Consider the following 26,441-nt stretch of genomic DNA (forward strand, 5'->3'; position numbering starts at 1 on the left):
TAAAACCATTTTTGAAATGCCTACAAGTAAAGTTGCAGCACACTGAACAAGCAGAATATCGCTAGATGACAATCAAGATACATGTATGTGTTTGGTACAGGGGTGCATTATAAAACCATTTTTAAAATGTCTCGAGTAAAGTATAACGTTGCATCACATATAACAAGCAGAATATCGCTAGAGGACACTCCATCGAGCTAAAATATACAGTGAATGTTACTGCTTTTATTTATTTATTTGCTTGCCTATTTACCTATTTGTTATTTATTTACAGGTATGACGTTGTCAAAGCTATATGCCATATTGGCAGTCACTGTGTTGATATTTTCCACCAATCACACTGCTGCTTATAAGCTGCCTGCAGGTAAATGTGTAAAGTGATGTATTTAACTGTGAAAATTCTTGCAATGCAGCAAACAGAAATGCAAATAAAAAATGTTTTGCTTGATGTAAAGTACTGAGGAAAAAAGAAAGGGCTGGGAATGGTTGAGGGGGATTTGGGGGTTGAGGATGCTAATCAAATTTACTTCAGCTTCTGTTTCGTCCTTAAATTGCTAAATGTTGAAGCAATTTGCAATGACTGATGTCACACTCTAGATAACAGCTAATGTTAAATGTGTAAATTAACGTATTTACTGAATGTATAGAACCACATTTCATTCAGTTTATTTGGCATCAACGTTTGCAAATATGTCAATATTAAAGTTTCTTGTTTAGCTCCATTTTTGAGAAACTATAATTCCTACATTTATAAACAACCAACACAGATACTTTTTTTAAATAATGTATTACTAACAAACAATACATTTATATACTCAATGAATAAACAAATTTTATAAACTAGACACTATATATACATCTACTAATATTTAAACATGACTTCATTCTTCAAAACTATATATGGCCTTGGGAGCTGATGAAAGTCAACACATACCTATGGAAGATCCCACTGACAATGTCTCCGGGAGTGTGTAGCGTAGTGTAGGTTACACTTCCCTAGACACTGTCTGAGGGAGAATGCACCTGTAAGCTTAGATCCCTTCGACGCTGTCTTAGGGAGTGTGTAAGATAAAGCAAGGATCCCTTCGACGCTGTCTTAGGGAGTGTGTAAGATAGATCAAGGATCCCTTCGACACTGTCTTAGGGAATGTGTAAGTTACGCTTCCCTCGACGCTGTCTGAGGGAGAACGTACCTGTAAGATAAAGATCCCCTCGACGCTGTCTGAGGGTGTGTCTAAAGTAAGATCCCATCAGCGCTGCCTCCGGGAGTAGGGCCCTGTCCGTGCAGAGCTAGTATACTGATTAAATGCAATCTATAAGTGTGTACCTTATAATCTCCACTTGATGTCATTTAATTGTGAATTGCACTTTAAGTATCCAAGTGAATAACAAAAGTTTGAAAATGCCATATGAATGCTTTTTATGTATCAATCGATACTCATTTAAAAATGTTTTTGTTGTTTTTATTATTATTATTATTTTTGTTTGTTTGTTTAAATGCAAATATATGTAGCCATTCATCAGCCCAGTAAGAGGTTGGTGGTGGGGTGGTTGGTGGTAAATGTCTACATTAAAACACTTGATTTCCAAGTTGAAACACTGCTGGTAATATTGAAACACTGCTGGTAGTTGCCTGTGACCTGTTGGCCAGTGTCTTGCAAGTGAACAAAGAGAAAGGTGCTTGGTACACATGCATGTTACAGACCTATTAACCAATCAGATTGCAGCTTTGTTGTGGGTCAGTTAATAATAGCCCATCTCCCTCTATCTCTAGGGGCCTAAGCAAGATGCCCTGCAGCTACATGCATGCAGTAAACTGTCCTATGTGGGTCAACGTACATATGTATAGCCTAATTACCCAAGTGGAGATACAGCCACTGCATGTGTGAAAATATATGTAATATTTACATTGGTTGTTAATGGGCCAATAAGTAATCAAGTGGTTAGTGTATTATTGGTTCTTTATAAACAAAGTTTATTATTAGTAATAAACTACTATTAATGAAACTTGGTATATGTTTGCACTTATTTAGTCCAGGAACATTAGTGTTTATCCCAGAAATAAATAGTACAGAGCTGATATTCCCAGATACTTTAAACCGTATTAATATTGCAACGAGTTTTTTTCGTGAAGTTATTCCTTAGCACATGTTCGCGATGTGTAAATTTCACGAATGACTGTTGACAGCTCAAAAAAAAAAAAAAGTGGATAAAGACAGCTCACTGTAATTGTTATAAAGTTACTGTCTGTAAATCAATATCCTACATCAAGCAAGTGTGCCTGAGTCTATAGAGGGGATTAGGCCCTACCCACCTCACCTGTATTAGAATAACAACTCACAGCTTCAGTTGTTAACTGTTAACACCCTTTGGTAGATAAAACAATTAACGATTAGTCACCATCAAGGAGAGTTCGTGTATAGGCTGTGCCTGTTGAGTGAATCTTTTTGTGAATTTATTCTCAATAAAATATTTCAAAACAAAACAAATTACTTTAAGTACACTTCAAACTGGAAAATAGTGCGTGCGTATTAATTTCACGACATAAGGTTGGACGTGAACGACGCAAAATGTATACGCACGCATTTTTTTCACGGTTTACAGTAGATGAAAAGCAATATATGTGCATGTGTGTGAGTGTGTGTGTGTGTGTGTGTGTGTGTGTGTGTGTGTGTGTGCGTGCGTGCGTGCGTGCATTCATACATACATACATAAATACATACATACATGTACATACATACATATATATATATATATATTGTCAAAAGTGTATGTTTATCTCTACATGACAGGCTTGTTTCGTGAGAGAGTTGAATGGCTCTCACTCATCAGATGTAGATTTAATTACACCGTCAACGGAAAGCTGATGACGTAATGGACTCTGTGATGTCGAGGTTACGTCACTATGCAGGTCTATAGGTGATGTGTGGTATGCGCACAGAAGGTATTTGTGTCTGTGTCGACATGCTGATACGAGTTCATTCTTGGAGTTTAGTGTGCTGGTTTCAGGTTTATACATTATGAACAGTTTTTCCTTCAGGCAGAGGTTACATCTTTTGCTCGCTGGAGAGTATGGCTTTGCTTTGGATAAAATTTTCCACTTAATGGTGTATGGGGTGAATCTATCCTTCAGTGTCCAAATGTACTGACTTAGCGCTGTTGCGTTCTTCTGTGTTGCGTTTTGAAAACTGCTTGTGTGCGCGGTATATCTCGTCTTAAATGTGTTCTTGGTCAAACCAACGTATGTTTCTTGCTTGTCATCGAGTGTATTAACGGTAGCTTGATATATTACTCCTTTTTGCAAGCATTTACCCTCAAGTGGACATTCAGCTCTTCGTCTACAGTTGCATTCTCTGGAGGGAACGGCGTCTTTGTCTCTGTGTTGTTGAAGTAGAGTTTTGTTATGCCCTGAAATTATTTTCCCAACATTAGGCATACAGCTATAGCTAATTTTAACGGTGTTTTGATTGATAATTTTGTGGAGAGGGTTGCTTTTGGGAAAGCACTCATCGAGTAATCTGAGGAACTGGTGACCTACGTTGGTTTTCACGTTGGAGCTATATGGTGGGTTGTACCAGGTGATGTTCCTATTGCGGTTGTTTCTGCGTCTGTTGTTTTCTGCTGTTGGGGTGTATTTGAGGTTATAGTTATATCTGCTCTTGAGTAAGGCTTCCTTATATGGGCGTTTCGCTTCTTCAAAGATGCACTCATTCAAAGATATATCAGAAAGTCTTTTATTTATTGTTTTTGGTATACTGCGGATGATATTTGGAGGGTGGTTGCTCTTGTTGTGGATGTATAAAGGTGTGTTGTTTGGTTTCATATAGGGTTTGACTGAGCTCTTTTCAAGATCTAGAGTTACATCTAAGTAATCTACAGATTTTTTGTTGGCGACTATGGTGATCTTGAGTTTATGGTTTGCAAATATTCTGCAAATATCTTTTTTGATTATCTCTATGGTTCTCGGTGACTCATTGAATGCGACTAGGCCATCGTCGCGATATAGTCCTATATTGTTGCCGTATTTGGCTTGTAGTTCTGAAAGAAGAAAGAGCCCAACAATTTCGCAAATTTCTGCTCCATCATAACTACCCATAGTTACATCAAACCGTGATTGTTTGCCTCTTTTGCACCACGCTTTGCTGTTGTTAAATAGCAGTGAATTTCTTGCTTGTAATATTATTTCCATCTCATCGCTAGAAATATCATCGAATTTGGATGCGAACTGGAGGGCTTGTTTCACGAGATTTTCTGTTATGGATGGATAAAAATCACATATGTCGAAACATATGAAAGAATAGTTGGATTTATTGGATATTGCTTTAAACCACTTAATCACGTCTGACGTGTTCCTCCACTGGTTTGTTCTGGTTGTGTTCAGAATCTTTCTGTTGATTCTCTCTAAGATTGTTTTGCTTATTATGCCAATTTCCGGTTTAGATGGGTTTATTAGTCTACAGGTGGGTTTATTGAAGAAGTTTGGTTTGTGGTCTTTTAACGTGATAAATGCTTCACTTTTTGCTGTTGTATCTATGCGGTCTGCTAGATTTAGTTTTTCTGCAATGTGTTTGTCTTTAGTGGTTATCTTTCGTTCTGAGTTCTGTGCCGCTATTTTATATGCTTTTGTTGTGTTGCTATCAAGTAGTCTGTTGTAAGTGGTGGTGTCCAGCTTGTAAAAGTTTGTGGTTTTATCGGCAGGTACGAGTAGTTTCTTGTCATGTTTTATAATGTTTATGTCCTTAGCGAGTTTTCGTTGTAGTTGGTTGCTTGATGTGTTGTTAAATTGTAGATTTTTAGCTAGTCTTACCATTTTTTGTTCGAAGTTCTTGAGTTCTGGTATAGAAGGAGGGGATTTGGTGGTGTTAAATCCGTATGTTTCTTATATATATATTGTAGAATATATTGTTTCTTATTTTATCACATATTGAACAGGTTAATTAGTACAAAATCATCTTCTGTCAGTCCACTTCAAAGACTACTGTTAGGTTAAGCTGGTTTAGTTCGTGGCGTATACTGTGGATAGCTGCCATGATATTGGGTCTAGTAGATTTATTAGTTTGAAGTGATTGGATAGAGCTGAGGCTATCTGAAAAAATAATGCTTTTTGAGTATTTTTGAGTTTTAATCCAAATGAGAGCTTCTTTTATGGCTGTCATTTCTGCTGTATATACTGATAGATTATCTGACAGCCTAGAGTATTTAACTAGTTTAGAATGTTTAGATATTTTTTTCTTCAATTACTGCGAAGCCAACCTTGCCGTTATCTGGGTTTTTAGAGCCATCCGTGTAGATATGGATGTGCTCAGGGTAATTTTCGTTGGCTGTGGTTTCGAACAGGATTTTCTTAAATGGTGGAAATGGAGTTGAATCCGTAGCTTGTTTAATTAGATATGGTGTGTGGCACTCGACTGGCTGATTGATATGGTATAGTGCCACTGGCGTGTTATCTACACCTACTTCTATTTCTATTTTACTAGCTTTAATGGCGAAAGAATCATTAAAATTTTGATTGGTTTTGAATACTAGTCCTGGTTTAGCTATGATAGGATTAAGTTCCTGAACTGGGTGATCTAGTTTCAGAGAGTGGATTTTTAGCTGATAATTAAGATGTTGAAGATTGCGACGATATTTCAGTGGCATAATGTTAAACTCAACTTCTAAACTCTGTCCGCTGGTATTTGATGGAACTTTAGCTATGATTCTAAGAGCTTGGTTTTGAATAACATCTAATTTATGCAACAGTTTTGGGGCGGCGCAACTGTAGGCTTGGGCTCCATAATCTATTCTGGAGAGTATGCATGCTTTGTAAACCATAAGCATTGCCTCTGTTTGCACTCCCTCACTGGTACCTGAGATGGCTTTTAACAAGTTTAGAGTATTTTTTGAGTTCTTGACTAAGTCATTGATATGGTCACTAAAGGTTAGTTTTGAATCGAAAGTTACACCTAGAAATTTTAATTTTTTGACTCTTGGAATTATTTTGTCACCTAATTTAAGTTGGTGATTATCTAGTTTATTGACTTTATTAAAAAACCATATAGACAGTTTTAGTTTCTGATAGTTTAATGCCCCAGTCCAGGGCACATTTGTTAAGTCTATTCATATCAGCTTGCATTATAGGTGAAATAAATTAGTGGTTGTGTTGCCTGTGCGCCAGATCATCAGCAAATAGTGTTGTGTTTAATGGCGTGGTCGTTTTTGTTTTTCCTTTAGCATTAAGTGCTTTAGTTAAGTCATTAATAAAAACGTTGAATAAGGTTGGTGAGAGGACCGAACCTTGTGGTATGCCATTAATTATTTCAGTTCTATCTGAATAGTGACTGTTCACTCTGAGATTGATCTATTATGGATGAAATTATTGATAAAATTAAACATATTACCTTTAATACCATTACTCTGTAATTTATTTAGTAGACCTTGACGCCATACCATATCAAAAGCTTTTTCAATATCTATGAATATTGTTAAAACCTTATGAGATTTTCGAAATGCATCATTAATGCTATTTTGTAATCTAACTATTTGATCTATTGTTAAATGTTTAGTTCTAAATCCGCTCTGTACATTAGTTATTAGGTTATTTTCAAGTAGGTAATTATTAAGTCGTTTATTGATAATAGTTTCTAAGGTTTTGCACATATGGGACGTGAGTGTTATCGGTCTATAACTCCCTGGGAGGGAATGGTCTTTTTCCGCTTTAGGGAGACTAAAACATTCTGCATGTTTCCACGCAGTGGGCATTTGACCCTCCGTCCAGATTCAGTTAAAGAGCAATAACACTACCTTTAGGGCTACGTCCGGCATGTGCTTGTGTAATGTGTAACTTATTTGATCAGGCCCGGTGGCAGTACTTTTTTTTTAGCTTTACGAGCTGTTTTTAATTCTAACATTGTTATCGGTTTATTAAATTCTAAGTTATCAGTAGTTGGGTGATTTACTGTTTTAGTATCATTAGTTGGCAGAGAGTTATCTTTCTTAAGTTTCTCAAAAAATTGTTTAGGAAAATTTTCGTTGTTTTTACTAAAAGTTTTACTGAGAAGGTTGGCCTTTTGTTTATTAGTAGTTGCTGTTTTATGTTTTTGAAGGACTGTGGAATTAGCGCATTGTTCTTGAATAGCCTTAATTTTTTTCCACATTTCTCTAATAGATGTTCTATTGTTAATTTCACCGCCAAATTTATACCAGCTGGCTTGTTTAGCATTGACGATAAGCTTACCTACTTCGTTTTTGGCTATTTTATATTTAGTGTGATAGTCTTGTTTCCTTATTTTTTTTATAAAGTTTACGCATCCTGTTCCTAAAGCCGCATTTGGATTTAATTTCCTCCGTCCACCAGTTAACTGGTCTATTTTTATTGAAGGGTTTAGTTTCAGGAATATTCTTTTCAGCTATTTCTATTATTTTATTAGTAAGTTTATTAGTAGCGTCGTCAATGTTTAGGCTATTTTCTAACTTAATTTTGCTACAGTCGCTTGTAAAGCCAGCCCAGTTAGCTTTATTAAATTTAAATTTAGGTATAAATTTTTCTTCTTCTGTATAAGTAGTATTACATTTATAACTGGTTAGAATAGGGAGGTGGTTGCTGTTGAGAACTTCTAACACCTCCCATTGGGCGTTTGCACCTATATTGTTAGAGGTGATAGATAGGTCGATGGCGGATGTGTCCAGATAGTCATGTATAAAAGTAGTACTGCCATTGTTGAGACATACTAGATTGTGTGTATTAATGAATTCCTCTAGTATGTCTCCCTGTGCATCAGAATGGTGGATTTTGTACTTTTGATGGGGTCCGCAGCGACTGTCTGGCTGGATCCGTTTGAAGTGGCTAAACCTGTTTGGGTGGCCTGGTCACAGTTTAAGCTAAAGTTTATTTTCCTTTGACAGGAAGGTTTGGGGGTATTGAATGCTATGTTTAGCTTATCATGTATGTTAGCCCCTAAATCTGCGCTGGGTTTTTTCGGCAGTGGTGTGACCACTGCGTTGATAAAAGATGGGTTGGTCCCTGGTGGAATTGAAATTGTTGTTAACCTAACCATAGCCGGTTCCTCAGAGTGAGGGTCAGCGTTTATTTTGAATAAACTATTCAGGTTGTTGAGCGCCTCTTCCTCGCCTTTAATAAAGGTATCAGCATTTGACAGCCTAGTGTGGTACAACACATCTGTTACATTGTTCTCTGATTTTTCTTCCAGTATGTTAGTTATGGCCTGTTGCCAGTGAATGTACTGGTACAATGTTGGGTTGTTACCGTTGAATAAGACTTGTCTAAGGCCTGGAATGTTATCGGCTTTGGGTGAGGGGGCTGGTTTGTTGTTTTTCTTTGCTCTTTTTAGTCCTCTAGTAGCATGGGTTTTTTTTCCTAGCACCTGAAATGTATTCTACTTCAGGGTGAACATCGTTCACCACGTCGGTCTCCTCGTCCTCCTCGTCCTCATCTGAGCTTATCTCTAGGTATCGTTTGGTGGCACTTTTTGGGGTGTTGGGTGTGCCAGTGGGGGCAGATCGGAGGGCCAACTTGATTGCTAGGTCGACCGCCTGCAATTTGGGACACGTGGGGACAAACTCAACGTCCGAGTGTATGTACTGGTCAGTGCCCGCGCCTACGGAATGCACCTCCACATCGGCGACCCGTGGTTTGGTGGTCGTGGTCTTAGTCAGTGGTGAGGGGGGGGGGGAGTGGGTAGGGGACCAGGGGACCTAGGTGAGTCCGTCGCTACATTAATATCAAGCACCTGGCTTACTTGGCTACTCTCGGGAATCATGGGGCTAGGCCCTTGCTCCTGGCTAACTGGGGTTAACTGAAATGACTTCCATTTTTGATATTCGGTTGTTTAAGAATTTTGCTACAGAGATTTAGGTTATTCAAGTATTGGAGGAATGCTAAAATAATTATGCAGCCTAACACTCCAAATTCAGTATTCAAAAATGACAGAAAACTACAGTAATCTACGTCTATTCTGAAAATATGAACACAAAAATTTCAAAATACAAAAGCTAACAAGAATTAAGTTCACTTATCTTAGTCCAAAGTTCAAGAACAGCTCCTAAGTCTATCCGGTTTAAGCTCGCGTGTTACTCCTAACAGTATCAATGAGAGAAAAATGATCGTTAAGTTATTCCAGTGTTCTTTTATAGTTGTGGTAATAACATATATAAATGACTAATTACGTTAAAGTTATATTTTTTTAGTGTAGGCTACAATTATCACTGAAACAATTTCAGGGAATATGTATAACATAAGTGACTAACTTTCAGATATTATGTATAATACCAGGAAATATTAGGGTTTAAAATATGCATAATTCCTGAATGAATCAGACATTACACAAATGTCCTGAAAATACGTATTCCCTGTAACATGTATTTGTATATGAATATATACAGTGTCACTGTGAAACTGGCACTTACTAAAATTGTTCTTAATAGTGGGGTGGTCTAAATACCAAAATATTCAGAATGATGATTGGTAAATATTGATTGTGTATTTTACGTCCCACTCTCCTTCCCGGTGGTTGTTGACAATGTCTCATTTGAATATGTGATGACGGTGTAATTAAATGGTATACATCGAACTGTGACAATAATCAAGTGTTCAGCCTATGTGTGGTTGGGCTCGTTTTGCTTCTTATTTATTACACAGAAGATATTGACAAGTGTCTTTAGAAATGACACCCCAGCTCCTGTCGTTTCAGGACGTCGGCGTCTGCGTGTAATGTAATACACATGCATGACTTCTGGTTAACTTGACTGATTGCAGCTAATTGTTTTTGTGAAATATACTCATACATTTCAACTTATTTTCGTACTTATATCCAATTAAGGTTCAAGCATGCTATTCTGGGCACACACACCTCAGCTATTTTGGCAGTGTGTCGAAGACAGTGGGTTAGTTGTTATTTGGTTAGTGGTTAGTGAAAGAGAAGAGGGTGTAGTGGCCTTACACCTACCTAGAACTTGCTCTGGGTTAGAGCCGGTACCGGGCTGTGAACCCGGCCTGTACCTACCAGCCTGTAGTTCGATTACTTAACCACTGCAGTACTACGAAAGTACTAGTTGATGTTGCATTTGCTTTCATTAAAATATGTTACTCTGTATAATTGCTACTTTTCAATATTATGTGTCCACGTTATACAATGTAAAGACCAATTGTTTGCTAGTGCGAAAGTACCGGTAATATGTTTTTGTCTCAGCTAAATAAACATAAGACTATATAATTACTTATTTGAGCAAAACATTTAATTGACATTAAAACACCATTGCGAGGAAAACTAGGCAAAATATTACGTTATTTCTGGACATGATGATGACAAGTAAATGCTGTGATTGCATTTGTTGGGTTAAGGACCCCCCCCCCCCCCCACACACACACACACACAGACACACCTCCATGCTGAAACAAATCGGGGATACCTTAAACTATGGCCCGAAAACATTTCACCAGGCATTTCCATCATTTTACTCACAAACGCAATATAGCTGTTATTCAAATTGGAGCATTTTTGGGGCAAAAATCAACCTGCCACTTCCACACTCCCGACCTCACATTCAGTGCATTATGGTCTGACATACAGTGAAATGAAATCTATGTAATAGATAGCAACTTGGTGCTGACAACATAATGTACTCACTAAAAGATAAGTTTTTGTACATTTGAATTGACAAAGCCGAATTTCATTCAGATAGGCGATCATATATGCTGTGATAAAAATGGATCATTTTGCTATGTCAGTGAATCATTATTACTATGGTTAATTTTTAGAAATATAGTCAGTTTAATACCAGGTGAGCAATTATTATTATTATTAATATATTATTATTAATATTATTAATAATTGATTAATATTATTTATTTATTTCAGATATGCATATAGCACTGTCGGGTTCAGCAAACTACGGAATACTGGGTCAGCGTTTTGCCTTTACTTGCACTGTGTCAAACGTGCCTTATTTGAATGCAAATATATACTTAAGTACTATCTCAGATTATAAATATCAAAGTATGTGGCAGTCAAATAAAACATGCAAAGCAAGTCCAGCCACGATGCCACTCCTGGTTAAGAGAGGGTACTATAGTTATTGTGGAACTGGCACAATGAAAGCTGAGATGACAGTGAAGAAATATCATTTTGTTATAAAACGCGTGACCCTGTTAGACGAAAAGCCATGGAGTTGTTATGTTCACACACTTACATCAAGGGATTCAAGCAACATATTCTCTCTAACAGTACATGGTACGTACCAAATATCACTTACAGGTAAAACAAAAAATAGTTTATGGATTGCAATACAACATATTATTGGAGAGAGAGAGAGAGAGAGAGAGAGAGAGAGAGAGAGAGAGAGAGAGAGAGAGAGAGAGAGAGAGAGAGAGAGAGAGAGAGAGAGAGAGAGAGAGAGAGAGAGAGAGAGAGAGAGAGAGACAGAGACAGAGACAGAGACAGACAGACAGAGAGACAGACTGACTGACTGACTGACTGAATTAATGTTTAACGACACCACAGTATGAAAAATAAACCAGCTTTTGGGTGACAAACTAAGGTATATGAGTAAATGAAATGATGATCAAATTTAATATAAAAATTAAAAAGTTTAATTAAAACCCAGTTAATAACAATCACAGGAAACTAAATTTAAAATTTGTGATAAAATTCAGTATCACTTAAGAATCACAAAAACAAGAATTCAGGATGGAATCTGAATGAATGAAATAATTAATATTTAACAACACCCCCCAAAAAAACCAAATAACAAAAAAAAAACAAAAAAAAACAAAACAACAACAACAACATAGAAAAGAAAAGAAAAAAACCCCAAAACGCCCAGAAAAATTCAAACAAACATCGGCTAGTAAAGAGACAGACCCTAGTTTCAACCCGTGGAAATTAACACTAAGTTTAGTTAATCTACAAACCTGTAACACATTTGGATAAAATAACAATAGAGAGAAACATGAGTCTGTGACTTTGGAATGGTGAAATACCCTCTAAAATAGATTAAAACTGGACTCCATAGCTGTTACTTCTCAGACGCACGTGCATTTTTTAAAATATGAAAAATGCATTTTGTGATATTTAAAACCACCAGGATGACCAAAAACACTTCGAATGTACGGAAATGGATAATCTAAACAATACAATCTATGTAAAGTATGATTTCAGTTATTAAAAACGGCTCTAATAGTAAAAAAAAGATGCCTTGTAGTGTTTAAAAACTAGGCTATGTCCCTTTAAGTATGGAACAAAGTTAAATTGACACAAATGAATGGTAGGATAATGAATGAATGAACAGATGTTTAGCAATACCTGAGCATGAAAAACTTACAGGCTACTAGGTGGCAAGCTAAGTTAAATGCATCCGTGAAGTGATGATCAACATCGATATACATATTCATGAGTTAATGTAAAAACACAGTATAAATTAAGAGCTTAGCAAAGAATACAAATATCACAGGTAGGTAAAATTGAAGTTTAGAATAAAATTCAATATCTTTTAAAAATGGAATCCAAATGATTCCATCACATTTCTCCAACCAAACATACCTTTCATCCTCTGCTTAAGATATTACACACCACCAAAATGTGGCGCACTGTCAGAGGAGTACACCGACAGTGCACACACTGAGGTTGGGATCCATTTTCAAAATAAATGAATGTTCCAAGTATGTATGACTGATGTGAGCATGTCACAATGCAATTTCCACAGCTCAGAAGACTGAGTCTGAGAAACTGACAGACAGGGTCGAAACAAATGTAAATCATGGGAGAAATTGAAAAGTGTTTTGTTTTGTTTAAATATTAAGATAATGAAAATGATAGGCAGAGGGTGATAGGTGAGAAAGATGAATGAAAATGTGAGCCAACTTTGTTGGTATGTAAACCACTGCTGTTAGCTTGATTATTCAGTAGTTTATCCACTAGAACACAGAGCTCACTTAATGTATGTTCATTAACTTGATGTGTGTTCACATAACTAGCTATATGTTTGTGTATCTAACATGTATGTTCATGCAATGTACAGTATGTCTAAAGGGGATGATTTTCCCCCGATTTAAAAAAAACAAATAGACTGAATCAAGGAAATCCGTAACAGAAATGGAATTCAAATGTTTACAGTTTAGTTCTTGTTCGTTATACTTGCTTGGATATATGTTTGTGTAACTTGAATACATGTTCATTTAACTTGTGTATTTATAATGCTTTCTGCATCGTTTCTCACAGTACATGTAACCTGCTGCATGTTCGTGTAACTTAAATTGAATGACACTACAATATGTTTGTCTCCTTACAGCTCTCAACCGGTCTCGGTGGCATCATGGTTAGGCCATCGGTCTACAGGCTGGTAGGTACTGGGTTCAGATCCCAGTCGAGGCATGGGATTTTTAATCCAGACACCGACTTACTTCAAACCCTGAGTGAGTGCTCCACAAGGCTCAATGGGTAGGTGTAAACCACTTGCACCGACCAGTGATCCATAACTGGTTCAACAAAGGCCATGGTTTGTGCTATCCTGCCTGTAGGAAGCGCAAATAAAAGATCCCTTAATTACTGCTAATCAGAAAGAGTAGCCCATGTAGTGGCGACAGTGGGTTTCCTCTCAAAATCTGTGTGGTTCTTAACCATATGTCTGATGCCATATATAACCGTAAATAAAATGTGTTGAGTGCGTCGTTAAATAAAACAGTTCTTCTTCTTCCTTACAGCTCTCGACGTGTCCTTGTCCAGGAAGTCCTCTGAACCTGTGCTGGGTCATCCGCTGACTCTGGTCTGTAAACTGTCGCCCTCAGCCGGTTTAAATTCTACAGTGCAATTCTTCAAGACAAGAGTTAAAAATAAGACTGTTGCTGGCTTGCTGCAACAGGAATACTCAGAATGCTCAGTAATCAGTGAAACAACCAGAGGTTATAACCCCACATGTGGGACAGGAACAGATCTTTCCGACTCTGAATATAAGTATTATGTTATGGAGATCTCCCAAGTATCATCCAATGATAACACGCTTTGGTATTGTCGAGTAACAAACCCAGAGGCTACAGTTAACGCCCACATCACTAGCAGGCGTTTTCATCTGACTTTATGGCATAGTAAGTAATGACATTATGGTTATGTATTCTAGTGCAAAATGTCTGTAAACATGTTGTCGTCCATCATGTTGCTGTAGAAGAAAATGTGACTCATCGCCGAACTATACTCGCCACCAGTTTCCCAAATTCCACCCCTGTACATTTGTGCATCAGCGAACACTTAAATGTCGATGTTGATGTCGCAGGACGGGGCCAACATACGGTCTCCTAGCCTGTAAGCCAGCTTCTCAAAGTTGGTTCTGAATGTTTGTGCAGACACCCTTCTCAAACTAGGTATGCATCCAGCAGTGTTCATTGCTGTGGCAGTTCGGTGACACAAATGCAGAACCCAGATGTAGTGATCTTGTGCTGCAGTTGTTATGTGAGGTCTTCCACTTCTGGGCCAGTCTTCAGCTGATTGAAACTGCTGGTACCTGTCCCAGAGATGTGAAATGGTGCTCTCATGGACGTTCATGTGGCGTGCGACTGCTGACTGCAATTCACCTAACTGGAGGCGGCCTATTGCATTGTTTCGATTCGGCAGGCTTAGTCTTGGCATCTTGTAACTCGTCTACATCAAAATGGAAATGAGACATCATTGCGAGCATTGCAGCTTTAAATATCCATCACTACTCCAATCTTTTCCCCCGAGTTTCACGTGCATTCGCCAAAATCTGACCATTTCACGCCGATTTCCTGAAATTGTCGCACAACGTGCATTAAAGGAAGGGTCAATTAAGGCGTTTGGCCTGGTATGCATATTCAACAATATTTAACGCACATTGTTTAATATCAACAAGTATAATCATGTAGTTAATTAATAAAACACTTAAATGTGATGGCTATTATATATAACAGGCACAGCCATTTTGTACCATCCCAGTGAATACGCCCTCTGGCAAGCTGGTGGTTACATAATACTTCACGTGTCACGTCAGGAATTAGTCTTCGAACTGAAGAAACAAAACATACCTGATTTTTGCAGATGCATTGCATTGTTCTGTAATAATATCCATCCCAGTAAGCCGGCAACATAATACAGAACTTTATTTCAACACTTTGACAATGGTGGCTTATTTTTTATTGAAAAATAATATATACTTGTTTTGTACATAAATTAACCCATGTACTGAAATAATAATCGGAGTGTGTTCTTGGTTAACTGGTCTTTTCTTTCCGTGGCCTGTACCTGTGGTTCCTGATTGGCAGGTGTATATTTAGACGGTCCCAGACACTGTGTCTAGACACACTAAAAAGACGTGCCTCTTTTATTAAGATCACAAGGTATTGTCTGTTAGCCGCGTGGACGCCCCTCAAATCGTAATGGACATTATCACTTTATTACTGTAAGTAATTCTGTAAAACCCTTGATTAAGTAGACTTTCCCATCTAAAATCACAAAACTGGCCAATTACGTAGTCCCAAAGATAATAAAATTATCACTTGGGTATCGTGAGTGGTCATTTTTGCTTGAACGTACCCTACCAATTAATAGGCCTAATAATAAGCATTTTTTCTTTGGATTTTTTAAAAGAGACAAATACTATAACTCCATTACGTTCTACTGATGCAAATTGAAATATATTTAGTTAAATTCATTTATGTTGTTTTACAAATCAGGTTGATGAAAGTGAAGTGCCTTGTAAATTAGAGCGTTTGTTTACACTCTGCTTAAGAGAAGTTGGACGGAGCTGACGTCACTTTGCCCCAAGCTATACCACCAGATGTCACAAAAACAAAACAAAATGGCTGCTCCCAGTTAGAAGGAATAATCATGGTTTTTTATTAATTCTAAAATTACGCGTTATGTATTTGTTAAAGTGTCAGTATGTGTTGGTGGTCCGGGTATGCATCTTTCCAACACATAAGGCTCTTATTTGAGTTTACCCTCCCTTTAAATTTATTTTAGGGTGCATTTGGGCATGCTGTCCCATTCCAGGAACATTAACAAACATGGTCATTCAGCAACATTGTACAAAAAAACCCCGATATTTTGTAAATTCACTTTTCGTTTTTCCCTATAACCTATGCGTTTCTTTTTTGACAGAGTATATATTCTACTTATGGTTGTCACCATTACACAGTTCGAAATATTTAACAATATGTCCACAATGTTTCTTTCACAAGAAATTAATGTGTCTGCCCAAAACCAAAGTCAACTATCTACTTTATCCCCACTATGCCAACTTAAACCTAAAACAAAAGTGTTCACCAATGTATGCCACAAGCCCAAATTCCTTACAGAAATCTGTACTGGCAATCATAGTATAACACACAATTTTTCTTAGCAAGCTATATGACTCATAGCTGCACATCAGATTTCAAAAATACTAGTCAGCCGGGTTAGTAAATATCAAAATGCATTAGCCTACAGATGTTATCACTAGCCCGAGATTCTTTCCCTCAAATTTTGTGAATTTTTTTTTTCAAAATATAAAATAAACTATTTGTCAGCATGATTTTATAAGACACCTCGGCCAAAGTGTAAGTAAGAATCAAATGGCCTTGTTATTTCAAATGGGTCAGTATCGGAAGTCCCCGGGTAATGTCACATAATATGACTTTGTTTGTTTATTCTCCTGAGGATGTTGGGTTTTAGTCTAACGAAACATCAAATATTTTAAATATTTTTATGTAATTTAAAATTTTAAGGTGGTTTAATCAGTGAAAACATATATTTTTATATATACTTTTTTAATAATATGATAAGAAGGCCTGACATAATGTTAATTGTGTTTGTTTGTAATCCAGATTAAGTTTAACAAACAATTTATCTTAATTCTCATTTTGATACAAAGAAATTGTTTTTCAGTCGCAGTGTTAACAATAGATCTTTCTTTAATTTGTCTAGGAAATTAACGAAAATAGCCGATGTTGAAAAACCCACTGGGAATACCATACGGGTACAAATACTAAAGTACGGGTACAAATAAATGGTTCAAACAAATAGTAAACATACTTTTACAAAAAAAACACATGTATGCGGTAAAATGGGCATTATGTTCACAGACAAACAGGGTTTTCCGAACTCTGCCTCGTTTTCCGAACTCTGCCTCGTTTTCGCCAAGTTCAAATGTCAACGAGTTTGCATTGCACGTTCCATTAGACCAAATAAATTCCTATTGACGACCATAGTAACAAGTCTTCAATAAAAATAACAAGCAATTTTTCAAACCACTGGGCCAAAATACATACATACAGTGTACGTGTTACCTCCCATTGATAATTACTGAAAGAAACTGCTGTCACATATTGTTTTAACGACTTACAAGAAGTTTACAGTAGGAACCCTCGGATCCACAAAAAATGCCAGTTGAAATTTTTATTGCCACCCCAGTTATTAACAAATACAAAATGTCACTAGCGTAATAATGTTTGAGGTAATAAAACCTGTGTAACTGATAGGGTAGATGTCACAGCATTTACACAAATAACCAGTATCACATATATCCACCAACCACAGCTGTAATTCATCAAGATTAACCTCGAATACATGTGCAAGCACAAGTCAAGGTTATAATCGGCCTGACGCATTACGCCTATTGTGAGGTCTGAACGGTTCCGAGCAATTTTGCTCGGAACGGAATTACAGTCAAAATAACGACTACCATCACGTTTTTCCACCCTAATTGTGTATTGTGATCTATTTTGTGCTTATGGAGACCAAGAAATACTTACTTTTTTTTACATATGATGGGGCACAAAAGATAGCTTCCTGTCAGATATAACCCCCAGAAATTTGGACTCATCTGGATTCGGATTTGTGTTAAAAAACAACTGGATCTAAGTGGAGACTTCTTTTCTGGCAAATATGCATACAAACAGTATTTGCCTTTGAGAACCTAAAGCCATTGTTTGTTGCCCATTGATGAACTTTATTCAAACAAACCTGCAACTGACATTTAATAATACTCATATTGGACATGAATGAATTAATGTTTAAAGACACCCCAGCACGAAAATACACATACTATAGGTCCAGGTGGTATCGTAAACTTTCTCAAAAAAAAAAAAACACTGATACTAAGTGCTGATTATGGATGAAAGCTTCCCTTACAAAATGTTTCAAATCTTAACAAGATGATCAACCATGCTTCGTCTAGATGTGAATCCACATTGCACGTTAGTAAGCAATTTGTGGGATTCAAGATACCAGACAAGTCTACGATAGTCATTCGTTCCATGGTTTTACAAAGCAACTTGTCAAAGCGATAGGGCGATAACTAGTAGGATTAGTTGGATGCTTACCAGGCTTGGGAATACGAATAATAATTGCTTTCCTCCAATCATAAAGAAAGTCGCCAGAAATCCAGATATTGTTAAAAATATTTAAAAGAACCATCATAAATAATTCAGGTAAATATTTTAATAACTAATAATGAATTTCATATGGTCCTACTGAAGTATTATGGGCTTTACGTAGAGCATCCTGCAATTCCTCCATTGAGAAGGTCTTTTTGTATACTTCAGCATTTTTAGATGAAAAATTAATGGACTGCTTTTCAGCTTTAGTTCTGACAGATGTAAAAGCATCATTGACAGACAAATGATAAACTGTATTACTGGATTCTTTACCTTTGGTTTTACGGATCCTATTCGAGACAGATTTCACTAATGTTTGTGAATTCAACATGGAGACAAAATTTCTCCAAGATGATTTCTTACTTGCTCGGTGAGCCTTAGACCAAGCATTCATGATATACATTGATATTTGAACATCTCAAGGAACCTGTTTCGCTCTTTGAGTGCATCCTTGCATGTATCACTAAACTATGGTTTATTGAAATGCTTTAGAACTGCTGAAGTCTTAAGAATAGTTTCATCTGCAATATATCCTTCAAAATGGAACAAAGACATGGGATGACCAGCATCTCTGATGTCAGATTGTTGCAGTCGAGTGCTCCTCAGATGCCGAAACTGACCCCAATTTGCCAACTTCCACCCTTGAACCCTTCAAAGTGATGGTGGTCCACCAGTATCCAAAATAATTAGAAAGTGATCACTACCACAAGTGTGTGAACCAACTTTCTAGAAGAAATAAAACAAAATTGAAAACATTTGCCCGTAAATAGCCATGACGTCATGAAGGGAACTTGCTTCACAGAAACCAACAACCAGATTACTTCCAGTGCAAGCTAAAGTGGGACTGACAGTGACTGCCAGGCTCAGTTATCATGCGATTCTTCTTTCGATGATGGACTAATATTTGTGGATCTAACAGCAGCCCGTTGGAGCTCATGTCCAGTTGACCTTTCATTCGACGAATCAAAACCTTACTTGCAAACTCATGCCAGTGATTTGAAAAGAATTTGAAAACATTCGGGAATATGCTGAGGGTATACAAAATTATTCGATTGAATTATGAAGTATGCTGGAAACTAGTTGCAATACAATATTTTATATAAAATTAATTTCAAGACGAAAAACCCCAAAACAGTGATGGTATATATAGCCATAAAATCTGTTTATACTAGTTTACAATCCAGAGTTTATTATTGCACTTTTCCCCCTGTTTTTTCAATGTTGAAATAGACAAACAAGTTCGCCTATTGCATAAATAGTCTCGCCCGATATTTTTAGAATTTATATGCTCCTGAATAACGCTATAAAATGCGAAGTGTAATTGGTTGATATTTAAATTGTTATTTATAGATGAAATGTCACCTGGACATGGAAGTCCACGCAATGCTGTTAGATCTACTGGTATACCCAGTAGAGCTAATTTTAATCAGATATATATATATATATATATATATAATACACAAACAGAAGTTATATTAACCCAATACAGTCAAACCTGTCTTAAGCGGCCACACAAAGAAGATGTCAAAATCGACCACTTAGGACAAGTGCCATCAGAAATACATGTGCAACTTTTACAGTGTGTAATTTTTGTCTTTTCTTTTTTACTGGATGGATGTGTGCTCTAAATTAAAAAAAAAAATCACCTTTCCACATGTCGCCTCATTCAGAAGTAATGAAATTTAACCATTTGGAATTCATTTTCTCACAGGTTTGATTTCTCTTTCCATTTAATTGCTACTCCATGCAGAATATTGTTCTAGTAGATTAATCTACCAATGTCAAGCTTAGATTACCCAGTGGCAATTAAATGCATTCCACAGTCAATGTCTTAATTGATACATAGAGTGGTGATAACAAACTGAATGGGTATTTGTATCTCTGAAGCAAGGTTTTTGCCAGATTAATTTTTTTTTAAGTTAACCTTTTGACAAAAATAATGACTCTTATCATTACTGTATGATTTTCTTAACCCTAACCCTAAACCTAACCCATTTTCTTTCTGGGGCACAGGGGGTACGTACATGCAGTACACACTACAAATATTCAATTCCATAGCGCCATACCCAAACATTTCTTACAAGCAGAAACCCTGTGAAGATGTGAAGATTGCTTATTTGCTGCACTTTGTCACTGTTTAAATAATAATAATAATAGAATTTATAGTGACTGCTAAACAAGGGCATTTTAGTGACTTGGGATCCAGTTTAGGTGTCTGCTGGGTGTGTTAGACAGGTGACCACTTAATACAAGTAAATTTGCATTAACAAGTCTTTTGGTAGGGAAAAAGTGGCTGCTAACAGCAGGAGACCTCTGATTACAGATGAGTAGTAGATTGGTCACTTGAAGCCAAGATATGCAAATGAACTAGGTCACGTGATTGCTTCTGATTGGTTGACCTCTGAACATGGCGTTGGTGCTAACTAAATTAATGGATTTGGCAGCTGTTAGCATCATGAACTCTGTGACCTGGCATAATGTGTTTGGCAGCTGTTGGTGGTCTATAAAGGAAACAGATGGAACCAAAGTCATTAATGACCCATAGACTGGCTTCCGGTTATGGAGGGGTTATTGGCAGCTGTTCTTTTGATGTACAGAAAACATATGGGGCAGAAGTCATTAATGACTCGTAGAGGGGGTATCGGCTTTACAAGAAAAGAGGCAGTGTGTGCATGGAAAGTGGCTTTTGTGGCACAAAAACAGATGTCGACCTATCAGATGTGAAGATAGTATAGGGGGCGCAAACCTACTGGTGTCGGGATGCTGACCTCTAAGGTGACGTCAGTGTGCGTTGGGTTAATGGATTTTGTAGCTGTGAGTTGATTGTGAGAACCAGGAACCTTATTCACAAAGGTCTCTTAGGCTCTGCTAGACAACAAAGCATCCTCTTTATAAGTCTTTTAGTATTGCACTGCCAGATCACGCAAAGTTGCAAGATTTTAGTGAATTAGGCCCTAATCTTTAAGGGTTACCTTTTTAAACTGGGTTAATGGATTTTACAGCTGTGAGTTGAGCGTGAGAACCTGACCTTCAAGGGTCACCTTTTTAAACTGGGTTAATGGATTTTACAGCTGTGGGTTGAGCGTGAGAACCTGACCTTCAAGGGTCACCTTTTTAAACTGGGTTAATGGATTTTACAGCTGTGGGTTGAGCGTGAGAACCTGACCTTCAAGGGTCACCTTTTTAAACTGGGTTAATGGATTTTACAGCTGTGGGTTGAGCGTGAGAACATGACCTTCAAGGGTCACCTTTTTAAACTGGGTTAATGGATTTTACAGCTGTCGGGGTGAGTGTGGGTACGCTATGGATGTCGTAGGGTGTGACGTAACAAGTCTTGTCCGGAAATACCTCGGACATTGCATAAGATGTATTTAAATCAATTATATAAAAAAAGCCCATTTTATTATCAGCCTTAGTGGTATAGTGGTTAAACTATCACATTTAAGACTGGGCTCGTATCCGGGTGTCAAATGAGTAGGTGTAAGGTCACTACCCAGACTTTTCTCTCACTAACCACTACCTCCTGGACAGGTAGCCCTAAATAGCGCGCGCGTGTGTGTGTGTGTGTGTGTGTGTGTGTGTGTGTGTGTGTGTGTGTGTCCAGGATAACACGATTGAACCTTATTTGGATATAAGTTCGGAAATAAATATAAACCAACAGTGTTCCATGTTTTGATGCATTATTTGTCCATATTTTGTAGAATATAATATTATGGAAGAATATTATACTGCGTTCTAACAGCTGTTAAATTGCGTTGTCTGCCTGGCTCAATAAGGATATTTATTACATACATGTACCTATTCAATTTTACTATAGTGATAAAGATATTTTCAAACCGTGTAATAAATTTATCTTGTATCACACATATGTGCAATCTGGACCGGAACGTTTTAAATGGGGAATTCCCTTTTTATTTTTACTGCAGTTAGCGCCTCTTTGTCACTGACGTCATATATAATGTCACGACATATTTGAAACATTACACAAGAATCCCGCAGAGTATGATTCTTAATGTTAAGTATATCCACGAAAGGAGTATTAATCATATATTTAAGAAAGAATTGTTATGACTTTAAATTAAACACTTTTTTGTTGTTGTTGTAATAACATAAAAGAAGGTACATGCATGTAATAAATACAGAACTTCACATACATTGTTTTAGCTTCCTATTTATTGCACTTTTTTTTGCACCAGAATATAGCGGTCTCGTGGTATGTTCTTGTGCAAAATAAAAGAGTACAATAAATAGGAAGCGAAAACAACGTATGTGAAGTTCTGTATATTTATTATGAATATGGCACAATATAACCTGAGTTAATAATCATACGAAGCACACGTGTAATAACAAGTGACATGACGTCATTTTGGGCAATACAAAAATCCTGACACTCGTTTCGTAAAACCAGTATGACACACAGGCTTGTATAATAATCTCTATATGATATGCTGAAATTATTATCCCAGTGGTCACTCATAACAGGACAAATATTTTCCATATTTTCTCAGTGAGAAATATTCTGCACTGGTCTAGCGAACAATACTATTGGACAATTTGGTGCTCACAAACCAATGACCTTGTCGGTACTAAATATGATGTCATCACGATTTGGCAAACACACAAAATGACGTCATGTAGTTTAAAGAGTTTGCATTTATGGCTCTCTGTTTTTGGTGTTAAAGTTAATACAAAATGTCGTTTTAATGCAATTCATTATAGATTTTGTAGCAGAATAAAAAGAACTTTTGTTTTTGAAAATTATCTATGAACGTAATTAAATTACATAGTTACAGCAATTCTCAGAACAGTGAGTAAAGTGGTTTGCATCGTTTCTATACGGTTGCCCTTCATACATATGCGTAAAAAATGAAGGCTTTTCAAGAAAAAAAATAGCTGAGGTAATAAATAGAATAACAAACTTGGTACGAGTTCTTATCAAATTTATGTCCCTAAAGCTAACGTTTGTGACAAGTGAAAATTATTCACTCGGGACATAAATCTGACTCCTTTATTATCCTCTATTTACACTATACCGATATTAAAAGAAAACAAATGTTTTTAGCAGACAAATTTTTTTCCCTGAAAGAAAAAAATAAGTGTAGTCTTATAGACAGTAGAGGAAGAAAGGAATGTGTATGACACCCCAGCCCATTACTTTGAAAGCAGAAATTATTAGGTATTACAATAAAAGAAAGGAATGTGTAGATGCATTTAATCAGCTGAAAGTAGAAAAAGAAACACATATTTGTTGAGGAGAAGAAAGGGATGTTTGTTAAGGAGAAGAAAGGAATTTTTTTTAAGGGGAAGGAAGGAATGTGTGTGACATCCTAGCCCATTACTTTGAAATGTCTTATCTTAATCATTTACACATGTTACATAATAAGTAGGAGCGAGGGAATAACTGTATTTTAAACAAAATATTGTTTGCATTATGGTTCCAAGAGTATTGTCCTCTTAAGGGTCTTTTAATATAAAGTTAGCAAATAGTTTTAGAGGTGAAAAAAAGGGGCGGGACGTAGGCCAGTGGTAAAGCACTTGCATGATGAGTGGTCGATCTAGGATCAATCAATCGGTTGCCCAATAGGCTATAACCAGCCAGTCAGTGCACCATGACTGGTATTGCTATCCTGTCTGAGTTGGGACATAGCCCAGTGGTAAAGCGCTCGCTCGATACACGGTCGGTCTGGGATTGATCCCCATCGATGGGCCCTAGCTTGGGCTATTTATCGTTCCAGCCAGTGCACCATGACTGGTATATCAAAGGCTGTGGTATATACTACCCAGTCTTTGGGATGGTGCATATAAAAGATCCCTTGCTGCCAATGAAAAAGAGTAGCCCATGAAGTGGCAACAGCAGGTTTCCTCTCTCAATATCTGTGTGGTCCTTAACCATATGTCTGACGCCATATAACCGTAAATAAAAATATTTCTTTCTTTCTTTCTATCCTGTCTGTGCATATATGACATCCCTTGCTACTATAAAGTAGCGGGGTTTTCAATACAGCAGAAATACCAGTTGTCTGACATCAAATAACAAATGATGAATAGATCTACTGGTATTATTTTAACGTTAAGTGTAAAAGCACAAAACCAAAAACATTGGTTTGGTTTTCATTTATTTTGTATTACTTAAGTACAATCACTGGTCTACTGACACATATATAAAAATGGACACTCATTGATTTGCAGCGAATTAATAGCATGATGGGCAAAAACCGACAATATAAATTGTACTCCTTATAAATATATATAAACTTACTAAAATGACTAAAAACTATAACATTGTGAATAAATATGCATAATATTAACACTTATCAGTGATATAAAACTAACATCGCCATTAGATACTTTATGGTAATATATTAAAGTTATTCATTGCCAAATACAAGCTAATATCTACTTTGCAGGAACTACACCATTTAATACCAGCACTAATACCTACTCGTCTAGATACATATGTATACACCCGCAACTACAACACATTGCTCTGTACCTATTATCAATAGTTGAGTATACATGTTAATATAATACCATTAAATCACAACAGCTATTTTCTATGCAGCAGAACAAATTCACCACATTTATATACTACTATACAAATTATATACATTATAGTTATTAAAAAATAGAATGTTTTAACACCAATACTTCTTATCTTGACCATTGAAAATCACCACCTAATATGCCAGAATGAAATCTCAGGCTGGACCACAACGGTCACGTGGCACTATCTGCATGTGCACTTAATATGAACAATGCGTATACTGCTTGGCAGACAACTACATGGAAGTTATAGTTAAAACCCGAATATATATATATATATATATATACAGGTATATATATATATAGAGAGAGAATTCGTCTCAAGTATTTTTTAATATGGAAAAGAGACAAATACCGATTAAGTAGACGAGATTGATATTTTACATATTAAAAAACGCGAGTAGCAAATTCTATTTATCCTATAACACTTCTAAAATAACATTTTAATATCTTTTTAGTAAATCACAATACTAAAGTTGCCGCCATCGATAATATGACATCATGATTAGTTTGACGTCACACATTTTAAACAAATCTTTGAAAACGTTACGCTCAGGTACACGGGTCTTGTTAGTATAGTATGGAGCGTGGGAAGGGACATGCTTTTTACTGTATTAATTAACAGCTGGTAAAGATGTTGCTGAAATGCGTGCGACACATTCAGACGATCGACACAGCAATAAAACCTTTGATCAGCTAAAAAGGGCTTACTACAAACATTTCCATTAAAAAAAACCCCACAAACCGCCCCCCAACCCAACACCAAAAAACTAAACATTTTGACATTCAGTAAAACTATGTTAATCACACACTGTAACAACATTTGTACAACAATACTGTGTGCACTTGTTGTGTTTATGACTCACCTTGAATACTTGAACACACTACATGTACATGTATGCTATGACAAGAATTAAACCCAGACTACGGACAGGACTATAAGTGAAAGTACTGGTGCAAAGCAACTGATGTGAACACGTCTGTATATGTAGATATGATTTTTAGTGAGGAAACCTTTTAAAGCATACCGGGTCCATTAAAAAAAAAGAAAAAAGTTTCTATCTCAAAAATTGGAAATTGGTATATTTGGTGTTTTTGAAATAAACTCTTAATACACAAGGGAAGAAATTTGTTAAAACTTTACAAAAATTGGAAAAAGGCATTAACAAATAAACTGAATAAATGTAGCAAGGCTGTTTTTCACTGTCAAAAGTAAAATTTCATAGCTCTTGCTTTTGTGTTGTTGATCCAGGAATAAGATATAAAGCTTTTATTAGGATGATGTGCATATTTGTTCTCTGTTGCAGACTGTTATCATATTGCCAGAGTTCTAAGTGAGACATGCAATTTTGGCCAAATAATAAATACATGCCAAATACATACATGTATATAACCAATCAAATTGCTCAGCATTTTCAAACACATTTGAAGACATTGGATCAAATGATGTGTTTAATGATGTTTAATGATGCAGTTAGAAAATTAAATGTTTAAAGGTAGGGTCAACTCAAACAAGCCTTATGTGTTGGAAAGATGCATG

At 36.6% G+C, this 26,441-nt stretch overlaps 1 protein-coding gene across 1 annotated transcript in view; it reads left to right on the forward strand.

Annotated features, from left to right (window-relative positions):
• Window positions 1-279: 279 nt before the first annotated feature.
• Window positions 280-26,441, forward strand: part of LOC121385885 (protein draper-like) — a 116,965-nt gene continuing 90,803 nt past the window's right edge. Inside the window, exons 1-3 of the mRNA XM_041516676.1 lie at window positions 280-364; window positions 10,857-11,228; window positions 13,697-14,077. Of these exons, the coding sequence (XP_041372610.1) occupies window positions 10,859-11,228; window positions 13,697-14,077 (751 nt within the window). The 5' untranslated portion in view covers window positions 280-364; window positions 10,857-10,858. The remainder of the gene's footprint in view (window positions 365-10,856; window positions 11,229-13,696; window positions 14,078-26,441) is intronic.

Source organism: Gigantopelta aegis, chromosome 12 (genome assembly GCF_016097555.1).
Source record: "Gigantopelta aegis isolate Gae_Host chromosome 12, Gae_host_genome, whole genome shotgun sequence".
Classification (NCBI taxonomy): domain Eukaryota; kingdom Metazoa; phylum Mollusca; class Gastropoda; order Neomphalida; family Peltospiridae; genus Gigantopelta; species Gigantopelta aegis.